Source organism: Parus major, chromosome 2 (assembly GCF_001522545.3).
Source record: "Parus major isolate Abel chromosome 2, Parus_major1.1, whole genome shotgun sequence".
Classification (NCBI taxonomy): Eukaryota; Metazoa; Chordata; class Aves; order Passeriformes; family Paridae; genus Parus; species Parus major.
Genome location: NC_031769.1, coordinates 130,982,281 through 130,993,060, shown reverse-complemented (window position 1 = coordinate 130,993,060; position 10,780 = coordinate 130,982,281). Strand labels below are relative to the sequence as shown.

General features: G+C 48.7%; 1 protein-coding gene across 2 annotated transcripts; it reads left to right on the top strand.

Moving 5' to 3' along the window:
• The first annotated feature begins 101 nt into the window (after window positions 1–101).
• KLF10 (Kruppel like factor 10) lies at window positions 102–4,342 on the top strand. 2 transcript variants are annotated; one of them, XM_015649336.3, is made up of 4 exons: window positions 102–211; window positions 723–962; window positions 1,063–1,939; window positions 2,846–4,342. In XM_015649336.3, the coding sequence occupies exons 2-4, from the start codon at window positions 732–734 to the stop codon at window positions 3,103–3,105; spliced, it is 1,368 nt and encodes a 455-aa protein (XP_015504822.1). In that variant the 5' UTR covers window positions 102–211; window positions 723–731; the 3' UTR covers window positions 3,106–4,342. The 2 variants fall into 2 exon arrangements, with proteins under 2 accessions (XP_015504822.1, XP_033368260.1); XM_033512369.1 differs by lacking the exon at window positions 102–211 and having other exon boundaries at window positions 720–962.
• Window positions 4,343–10,780: the final 6,438 nt, after the last annotated feature.

Below are 10,780 nucleotides of genomic sequence, written 5' to 3'. Positions count from 1 at the left end.
GCGCGCGGGGGCGGCCGGCGGGGTGCGCTGAGGTGAGTGTGGCGCGCGCCCAACTGCCGGGGGCGGGGCCCACGCCTGAGCCCCGCCCACAGCCCTGCGTGAGGGCCGGGCAGGGAATCCGCAGAGAGAGGTGTAGGGAGTACATATCTGTGTATATCTGTGTATATGTATATAATATCTCGGTTCTCCAAGCAGGTGATTTCCCTTGCATGTACGTGTGTGTGAGAGAGACCCTTTCAGTATTTTCTAGAACATTTTTTGTTGCTAATAGCTTTCGAAGAAAATGTGAATCAGCCCCAATGCGGTCCTTTCTCATGTGCCAAAATAAGCACAGTGCTGACGGCTGTGTGTGTCCAAAGCAAAAATAGAAGGAGGGTGGGATGGTGGAGGAAGTTTTGATTTACTTTTTTGGGGGGGGTGTGAAGATTTTTCTTAAATTCTCAGACACAGCTCTTGCAGTGTGGAATAACTTCAACATATCCAGAGTAGTTCTTCTGTCTCAAATAATGATATAACTTTCATCTGATTGCCAGATTTCCTCATTAATAACTTCATAAAAGTATTACATAAATAAGAAAGGAGGCAGAAAAATACAGGTACATCAAGTGTATTTATCTTGCACAGGTTTCCCTGTTTGATTTTAGCAATGCCTTCTTACAAGCAGCTGCAAAATACTCAACATCAGGTTTAAAATCTCTTTTTTTTTCCTCTAACCAAAACAGGAGTAAGAAATGGAGATAATGACTGAAAAACAGAGAGATAAGAGGTACTTCTGGAACAATACGCCTGAAAAAAGCGATTATGAGGCTGTAGAAGCCCTTATTTCTATGAGTTGCAACTGGAAATCAGACTTCAAGAAACATGCAGAAATGAGACCTATAACTCCTGCTTCTGACATATCAGAAGAAAGTGATGAGGCTTTGCTTCCGGGAGCAGCGGACTTTAATGCGATACCAGCATTTGTAAGTTTCCCAGTTTGTGTGCATGTGCTTGTTTTTAACGATTAGTGTGGTGATGTCTTGTTAACATCCCCCCCTTACTGTGTCTCTCTCTCCTGCACAGTGCCTGACCCCTCCCTACAGCCCTTCCGACTTTGAGATGTCGCAGGTGATCCATCCGCTCGCCAAGGCGCTGTCCGAGGCTGCCAAGCCTCCTCTGGCCACATCTCGGAGGGAAGCGGAGAGGTCTCCAGCAGCCAGGCCTCTGAAAGCTCAAGTGACAAGTGTTATCCGCCACACGGCTGATGCCCAGCTCTGTGACCACAAAACCTGCCCCGTGAGAACAGCCAGTGTGCTCAAATACCAGGACAGTGCTTTGGGGGAAACAAATGGGAAACAGAACGCCAAAGAAGAGCACTCGGTGTGCTCTGCTGTGGCACCAAGTGGAACCAGTGCTGAGACCAGCGAACTGTCGCTGGCAGAAGGAAGAACTGCAGGACCAGCTGTTGGTCCCGTGCCCTTGACGAGGCCCTCTGTGAGCAAGGAGGAGTCTGTCCCTGAACCAGCAGAGCAGCCAGCGGCTGCAGCACCGCTGTCCCCAGCCCAGGGCAGTGGAGCCCCCCCTGTGCCAGTGATTTGCCAGATGGTCCCACTGCCCACAAACAACAATGTTGTGACAGCTGTGGTGCCCAACACCGCGCCAAGCCAGCAGCCGGCTCTCTGTCAGCCCATGGTCTTCATGGGCACCCAGGTTCCCAAAGGTGCTGTCATGTTTGTTGTGCCTCAGCCAGTTATGCAGGGCACAAAGGCTCCCATTGTTAGTCCAAATGGCACGAGACTCTCTCCCATTGCCCCCGCTCCTGGCTTTGTACCTTCTACGGCAAAATCCACTCCTCAGGCTGATTCTTCAAGAATAAGAAGTCACATTTGCGGCTACCCAGGATGTGGGAAAACGTACTTCAAGAGCTCCCATTTGAAGGCTCATGTCAGAACACACACAGGTTGGTTATTGCTGCTGCATGTTAAAATCTAATGTAGAAAACTCTGGTTGTATATATAGCTTGTTATAGTTGTAGCGATTACCGGATCTGTTCATGGAACAAATTGTAGGCCAGCAGTGAAATACTTTTTTTTTGCTGGCATGCATTATAGTGCTGCCTAATCTCTGACGGGAAGTCTCCCCGAGGGGAAGTTGACTCAGCAGTTTGTTTGTGCTGGACTCGCTTCGTGTCAGAAGGTGTTCAGTAATGCATCTGTGGAAGCAAGGCCTTGCCCAATGTGGAGAATGCTTTCCAGAGTTAAAGATGCATTTTTAGGCTTCTCCTCAGGAATGCCTTTACCAGAAGTGGGTAAAACTTGGAGGTTGTTTCATGTGAGAATCCACTCCAAATTTCTATTCCTGCCTTGGTTATTCTAGAGTAACTTCTCCAGCCTTGGCTCTTAACTGCAGTAGCAGAAAGAGCTCCACGTATTTTCACACAGGCTCACAGTGCACTACTAGAGCTCGGTTACATAAAACATCATTGCAGGCTGTGCTTCAGAAGGGAGTTTTGGGCATGCTGCGTCATCATTATCTGCAGTTTACACAGAGAAGAGTGTTAATATCAGCTGTTTTGAGATGTGTAGAGCATTTCAAACAATTTGGTTTCAGAGAATTTTTAACCTTCAACCCTTTTAACCCTTTTAACCCCTACTACCTAGCCTTGGGGATAGTGAGTCTGCATGTTTAAATATTAGATAGAAACAATTTTCCACATTTTATGTGTATAATGCTTATATAGATTTTTGGCTCAGCTGCCGCAGTAGAAACTTTCCTGCCAAATAAGTCAAATTGTGCCAGTTAAGGCAGTGGTGTTTATTGCTCAGTACTCACTGGGTTTTTCCCTTTGTAATTTCTTCCCTTCTAGGAGAAAAGCCATTCAGTTGCAGTTGGAAAGGCTGTGAGAGGAGGTTTGCACGCTCTGATGAACTGTCTCGCCACCGCAGAACGCACACCGGGGAGAAAAAGTTTGCCTGCCCGATGTGTGAGCGGCGGTTCATGCGGAGCGACCACCTCACGAAGCACGCGCGTCGCCACTTGTCGGCAAAGAAGTTACCGAACTGGCAAATGGAAGTGAGCAAGCTCAACGATGTTGCCGTGCCACCAACGCCTGCGACCGCCCAGTGAAAGGGCTTGCTCTGGAGACGGTGGAATTAACTGCTGTTGCTGGGATAGGCCGGCTGAAAAAAGGCTTTTTCTCCCGGTCTGTGGTTCTCCCGCATTGGCTGCTGACAGCAGTACAGAGGCAAAGGCAGCTGCACTTAGTCACAAAAGATGTTGCTGGGAGAACCAGTGGCTGACTGGAATAGCGGGTGTCTTTTGCACTGGTGAGGAGAGAAAGGAAGGGAAGGCTCTAGAGCAGAGCAGCCACATTGTGCCAGTTTTGAATTTTGCGAAACACTTTTGTATGCTCTAGATCCAGTCCCGTGCAAGTGTTCCTGAGGGTTTGGTGCTCGTGTCTGAGACCAACTCCAATTTTAGCTGTCAGTTGTCCGTCTTCAGTAGGTGCAGACAAGCACAGCAGCAATGTACAGGCATAGGCTTGAAAGCCCAGAACCCACCTGCGTGAAATAATCTAAATCAGTTTTGCTACTTCTGCCACCTTTGCTTGGTAGGAATCTCTTCCTCCTAACCATTCTCCAGCCCCATTATAATCAACGATTTGGTGCCAGACTCCTGGAGATTTTAGGCACCTCCTCCTGCATGGGGTGGTTAACACACCCAGCTTTACACTGCTGTGTCCAGAGGGGCTTGGGATGGGCACGCCGGGGCGCTGCATGGGCAGTCGAAGGCAGGAATGTTTCTGAATCCTTATTAGCTTTGTAATGTTTTCCCAGCTGCTTTGGCAAGCTTTGTGATTGTTACAGCTGGTTATACCTGGGCATCGCATGATGCTTCTGCTTTTGTGTTGCTTACGGTTTCCTTTCCACCTTCTCACTGCGCTGGTCATGAGCAGATAATCGGGCACCTTGAAGATAAACTTGGTAACTGTAAAGTACTCTGGTTGATTGAAGAAGAAAACCAAGACTCTTAGACTTCTTGATTGAGTTATTCATTGAAAGCCGGTTTATGCTAAAATTGAAATGGATATATTATGTATTGTATTAAATTAGAAAATTGTGATTCAAAGAGGAAAACAAGGCAACAAAGACACCGGCCTAGAATTTAAACCAGCTTTCGTGACAATGCATCAGTTTTCATTATTTGTATTTTATCATATTATGTTGAGGACACATATCAGAAAGTGAATGGTTTGAAAATAGTGTATTAGATCTGCTTTTTGTGACTACTTTAAAGATTTGCACATTTCTTACGTTGTACTTTATACTTTGTTTACAATAAACCAATTTTCTGTAATATTGAACTCTTTTTTTTTTTTTTAATTCGTAGTGGAATTTATCCATTCGCAAAGAAAATAACCTCAAAATAGAATTGTCCTGGCCAATGGAACACACTTATCTCTTAGTTTTTTAATATTTTTTAAGTACTATAAAGCCCACGGGAGTGGAATTTCAAGTCTTCACTTATTACTCTGCATCTCTATTTTAATTTGGTTTTGGGTTTTTTGTCCCAGCTCTTAATCCCCCGGCTTTTCTCCAGCACTCAAAGCTAATCATGCCTATGTGTGCTGTTATGATGCCATGAAAAGTATTTCCTTTTTATTGGTGATTGCACTGCCTTCCCCAGGAAGGCACCTGCTCATGTTCCTGATGGCCCGGCTGTCGGGCAGAGGTGGTGGCTGCTGCCCCGGTGGTGTCCAGGGCCAGTGGCCACGTGGTGCTGGCACCGAGATGGGCTGGAGGTGGGCTCCAGGCTGGGGGTGTGCATGCTCTATTAAAGCTGTTGCTGATGGAGTCCCCTACCAGGAGGAGAGCAGGGAATTGGGGCTCTCCCATCTCAGGGCAGAAGCTGGGCAGCCTGGCTTCTCTGTCTGCTGCGCCTGCGTGCCAGGGGTGGCCATTGGTGCTGCTTGTGTGAGCTCCGCTGCCTCCCACTCCGAGTCCCCTGCCTGCAGGGATCCCCAGATTTCACAAGTGCGTGGATGCTGACTCACTGCCTTTCCCTGCTGTGGGTTTGGGGCAGAGGCACTCCTTACCTTATCCTGTGTGACACAGGGCCCTGAGTCATTGCCCTTCTTGTTCCAGGTGGGGTATGCCATCATAGCCCACTGCAGAAGAGAGGCTTCTTCCCCAGCAATGTGAGATGTGAGTCCCATTCAATCATCTTGCTTCAAGGTATTTCTCATTTCATGGCCATGATATAAAATATTGTAACAGCTCTGGGTCTGAGACCTTTTCCCATCTGCAAGTAGCTCCTGGACTAGGAATGAGGTCCCCTTGCCAGCTCTGTCCGGCACACTGATCCTTGAATGCCATTTAGTGCAGCAGGCCTGCAGAGGAAGAGCATAAAGAGCGCTGCCCATCAGTATCCTGCGCATGCAATGGCCCCGTCCCTCTCCTCAACAGTGCATGTGGTGGGCTTTGAATCCCCTCTATCTCAGCATGGAGCTAAACTTAAATCTGATTTTCCAGGTGAGCACTCTCATGCTGCCATGCAATAACAGAGGAAGAGAGTGAGTTTCCATGTCGCGACCATCTCAGCTGCTTGTGTTTTCTGAAGTAAAAGCAGCTGCTGGTGCTTTTTGCATAGCAACCCACTCTGGAGGCATGCACGGGCTGTGCCCTGGGATCACCCACTGGCTGCACTGCTGGGAGGCTGCTGAGGGAAGCTTGTTCCTGGCATGCTGTGAGCTAAATAAAATACAGCTTCTCCCTCTAAATACAGAACTTAACAGCAAGAAGTGCACTTCTGGCTAGTTCCAGCTGAAGACAGAGTCATAGTTGTGAATTTACCTCATACCATTTCTAAAGCTTAACCTTTAAAGCCAGCTGGAAATTACATCAGCTATTTTGGAGTTTAATCCAAGGCTAACCTGAAAAATGTAGTTGAAAGGGCATTATTAGACACCTTTTCAATGCTAACTTTATTGTGCAATCAAATTTGGCTGCAACAGTAGGAAGCTTGATTTTTGTGAATTTTGTACAGATTGTTGTAAATAATTAGAACCTCCTTATTCCTGTATGTGAAATAAAGGCACACCTCGTACTTTTTCCTCCTGTTTGGGTTCATTGTTGAAGCCAAACAGAAATGCAAACCAAGACATTCTCAGAAACCCCCACAATTAGTACTTGGATGCCAACACTGGCTGATGCTGGCTGTGGCAGGGCTTGTCATTTGCTGTGCAGACACCTGGCTCTGGGGAGTTAATCCAAAGGCATCCAAGACATAGCACACATTCCTGGTAGAAGATTTTGGAAATATCTATAAACCCTCCAGCTTGCTGGTTAGCACTGCACTGTGAAGTGATGCACACACATGAAAGTTGATGCTGCAGTGCTAACATCGATTACCAGAGCTGGAGTGAGACACATTCCGTGTCTCAGCTTGGAGTAGGGAAGGGCAGCAAGAGTGTCATAACAAATTGTCCTGGGAAAGCAGGGAGCTAGCCCCTGTGTCCAAAGCAAAGCAATACAACCCCACGCTTGGTGTGCCTCCCTTGGCACTGGGGGAGAGCAGGAGAGGGAGGCTGAGGGTGCCTGCCTGCCCTGGGTGTAGCACAGGGAGTTCATTCCAGCCACAGGACCGGCATCAGCAGGATTGGTTAGGGGGCTTGAGTTCTGGTTATCCCATCCAAATGGATCAGCAGTAGGGAACGGCAGTGCCAGGGCACCCTGCATATGTCCTGAGCAGTCTGAGTGCTCAAGGATTTTAATCTCCAGAGAGGATGGAGAGAAGGCTGGAAAAAACAAGCATTTTTCCTTGTGGTTTGGAAAATAATGATTTCCATTACAGCAGAAGTATTTGTGGGAGGCTCGGATGCTCTGTGAGTGAACTAATATGTATTTTAAGAGAAGAAGGATCCTGGGCTGGGTCAGCTTGTCTGGACCCCCAGATGCAGCTGAGACAAGAACCTGTGTACACATCCTGCTCGAGTGCAGCTTTCTGAGGTTTTTCCTCCTGAGCTTTACCATTCAGCACTGCTATTTCAAGACACCCTTAACCAAGCAGTCCTGTTATTCTGGCACAGGGTGTCTTCAGCCTCTGTGGCAGGGTGGGTGCCACAGTGCAGATGTGGCCTGTGCCCAAAGAGCTGAGAGAAAGGACTTTATCATCTGCTGGCCCGAGACTTGCACGCCACATGCAGCAACATCAGGTATTCCCTTGGCAGTTCCCCACTTTTACTGTAAATGCATGAGTCATTTGTCTGCTTTGGCAATAAACTTGGATAACCAAGGAAACAATCTGTCAGAAAAGCTGGAGCACAAAATCAGGTCAAGAGAAATGATGAATGAATATGTGCATTATGGGCTCAAGCTTCTAGTTCTGTATCACATATTTTCTGCAGGAAACTTTGCTTCTCCTGGAACATGTGGTCAGGGAGGGTAATATTCAGCTAGAACAATCAGGTTTGGGTCTTACAATGTAATTTAACATGTCACACAGAGCTTCCATGTGTAGCAATATGGGGTTCTCGAATACTTTCTGTTGTGCCCAAAAGAAAATGTGATACTTTGGCAGTAAGAGGACAAGAGCAAAACACAGCTTCCTTGTTATATTCATGAGAAGACAGGAGATAAACTTGCTAACTCACTTCCTGCACTGTGATATAAATCAGGTAATCATCATATGAAATGCTTTCAATAATTCAGAAGCTTTTTTAGAACAACACAGTTTTGATGAAACTTCTTATTTGATTGGGTAGTCTACTCTGAAAGTCAAAGCAGTTGTCTGAAGAAAAAAAACCTGCTATTACCATGACTTAATTTCAACTACTTAGAAGGTTTTGGTAAATGTCAAGGTACTTGCATGGCAACAACTTCTCAAAAAAATGGATGCAGCCATGGTGGGGACTGCCCATGCACTAACGACTGTGGAGAGGCACAAGCACACCCTGCCTCAGCTAAATGTTCCTCAGAGCCTCAGCAAAATTTAAGTGGCTTTGAATAGCTAGGACATTAGAGTCTCCTCCCTGCCCAGCTCATCTCCTGACTGCTTCCAATGCATGCAAGAAGATCTGACATTTGTCAAGCCTACCTTTAAAAAAAACCCAAACCAAACAATCCTTCGCAAACTTTTCTATTATTGTCTGGGCTGAATTCCATACAGCTGTCATTGTTTAATGGTGAAGGCTGGGATCTTCTCAGAGATAGCCAGGAAACTGGCATGGGGTATTTATTGTGAGCAACAACCTCAGGCAGTTTAAACCCCACTGCTTGGGAAACAGAGCCTTTAATGTTTAATTGCCTGGCAGACACTTGGAAAGAGCAACCCTTACCTCCCCTAAATGGAAAGAGATGCATGCAACCTGAGTGGAATTAAAAAAATACAGCACACAGAGAGTACCCTGTCTGCCTAAAATGAAGGGTTATCAAAACATTAATGAAACTCCCATCCAGCAAATAATAAAGCAAGTCCCCTGATGACCCATCAGCCGTGATGCAACATTGCCAGTCACTACACAACAGAGGAGCAGCTGCTAAATAAAAAGGCACTTAGGAGCCACACCATAGCACGACGACAGCGCAGCCGTCTTCAAACAAGCTAAACAATCAGCTCAATGAAGACAGAACTCTTGATCAGCTGTAATCAGTATTCCTCAGGTAATCCTGACTGAGGCAGTAGGGACTGCAAATGTAGAACTGAGGGCTAGGAAAACTAAAGGGACTCCCCTCTTTGCAGCTGAGTGTGTTGTGCTGCTGTTGGCATCTGGTTGCTCTGCAGATTTAGGGAGTAGTTGCATTTAATGCTCTTGGTTAAGTATAAGTGGTTTTATTTCCTTTTCTTATCCCCACCATTACCTGCCCTCACAGTGCCATGCAGGTGCTCTGAGATGTCAGTTCCTGCCTTCCTGGAGAAGAGAGCGCCTGTTCCTACCTGCAAGTGGCTGCATGTTGTCCTAGGAAGAGGGTTTCCCTGCACCCTTTGGCTGTGGGGCACTTCACCAGGAACTCCCACCATAGGGAATTAGGTTTCCCACTGGTACCACATCCCTTCCACCTGCAGGTGAAGTCACCCTGTCACCCCACCTCCTGGCACCACTATGCTCCTGATTCTTCACCAGCTTCTGCAGCCCAGAGAGAGCACGGGGAATGGGAGCCAGAAGCAGCCCTGTTGCATGGCAGCCTTTGCTGGGGGCACTGGAGCAGCTTGAACCTCACATTGATGCTGCTGGCTGCATCCCTCCTGGCCCTGACTCATGGGCTCGCCTTCCCTTCCAGCACTGGCACACACCAAACCCCAGCCACGCTTGTCAGCAGCCCAAAACTGAGGACTCTTCTTCTCCTGAAGCCTGGGAGATGTTAATGTCTTTGGGTCCTCACATCCTCACCTGGCTACTGCTGAGGTGACCCAGGAGCTTCCCATGCTGCGAAGCAAAGCTCAGGAGGGTGGTGTGATCACCTCCATGTCCTTTTGCTACCAAACCATGCTGGTAAAAGAGTCATGCACGTTTTTGAAATAAAGGGAAGACTGTGGCAGCCCTGTGAAATTCTCAATGCAGTACATGAGTCAAAAATGCCAGTCATTGAACTAAGGAAGAGAAAGAAATTGTTACCGTCTGGAGCACCCAGAGGCAAGCAGGGCGGGCAGAAAGGAGGAGCATTTACAGACTGCCTGGCCTAGATAGCACTGCTCTGCCTCACACTGATTAATCTTAACATGAACCTCCCAGCCACGGGACAGCAGGAATTATTTCAGGTCTTTCCTTATGAAGTGGTCAGTTGTTAATCTGCAGCTGGGGGCGGGTGTGTGTGTGTGTGTGTGTGTGTGTGTGTGTGTGTATCTTTTTATTAATTTCTTCTTTTCATTTAAGCAAGGGACTTTTTGATGCCCTATTTGAGCGAAACAACAAGTATGATGAGTCGATCATGAGTCACCGGGCCAGGAAAAAAAGCTGTAGGAAGGCTGGACTATTTATAAAATGCAAAAGAAAGAAAGGAAATATATTCTAGATGCAGTTGGATCTGGACAGTGACTCCAACTTCTTCTCCGGGACAGCATATTCCCAGACGGCAAACCTCCCGGGAGGGAGGGGAAGCGCTGGCAGGGAGTGCCCGGATTTTCAGATTGATTGGCGCTGCAGGGAGCGAGGAGCTCCGCAGAGCGGCCGCCTGCCGCGGGGAGCTCCGCAGCCTGCTCCGAGGGGCAGCTCGGGCATCCCGGCCGCTCCTCATCCATCGGGGCAGCTCGGGCATCCCGGCCGCTCCTCATCCATCGTGGGGCAGCTCGGGCATCCCGGCCCCTCCTCATCCATCGTGGGGCAGCTCGGGCATCCCGGCCCCTCCTCATCCATCGTGGGGCAGCTCGGGCATCCCGGCCCCTCCTCATCCATCGTGGGGCAGCTCGGGCATCCCGGCCCCTCCTCATCCATCGTGGGGCAGCTCGGGCATCCCGGCTCTCCAGCGCCCCGGCACAAGCGTGGGCTGCGTGTGCCGAGGCGGCTCCTGACGAGCGCGGACCGGTACCCCCGTGTGAGTCCCCGTGAGTCCCCGTGAGTCCCCGTGAGTCACCTCCGCCGCCGCGCAGGCTCCGCACTCCGCTGGAGCGGTAGCGGAGGAGGCTGGACGGGATTCTTCCTCCTCCTCCTCCTCCTCCTCCTCCACCGCACCGCAAGGAGGGATGCGGAGGAAGAAAAAGCAAACAGAAGAGCTCTCTGATGCACTAATTGCGCAGGGTTGGCACTGCTGGCACGGGCATTACTGCGTGGGCAAGGCGGGACAGGTGATCCCACACACCGGGGTAC

Excerpts from the sequence above, each read along its gene's own strand:
- KLF10 (XM_015649336.3), top strand. The coding sequence starts at position 732 with ATGGAGATAATGACTGAAAAACAGAGAGATAAGAGGTACTTCTGGAAC. Across the intron at positions 963-1,062 it reads TTAATGCGATACCAGCATTT|TGCCTGACCCCTCCCTACAG; the intron begins GTAAGTTTCCCA and ends TCTCCTGCACAG. Across the intron at positions 1,940-2,845 it reads TCATGTCAGAACACACACAG|GAGAAAAGCCATTCAGTTGC; the intron begins GTTGGTTATTGC and ends CTTCCCTTCTAG.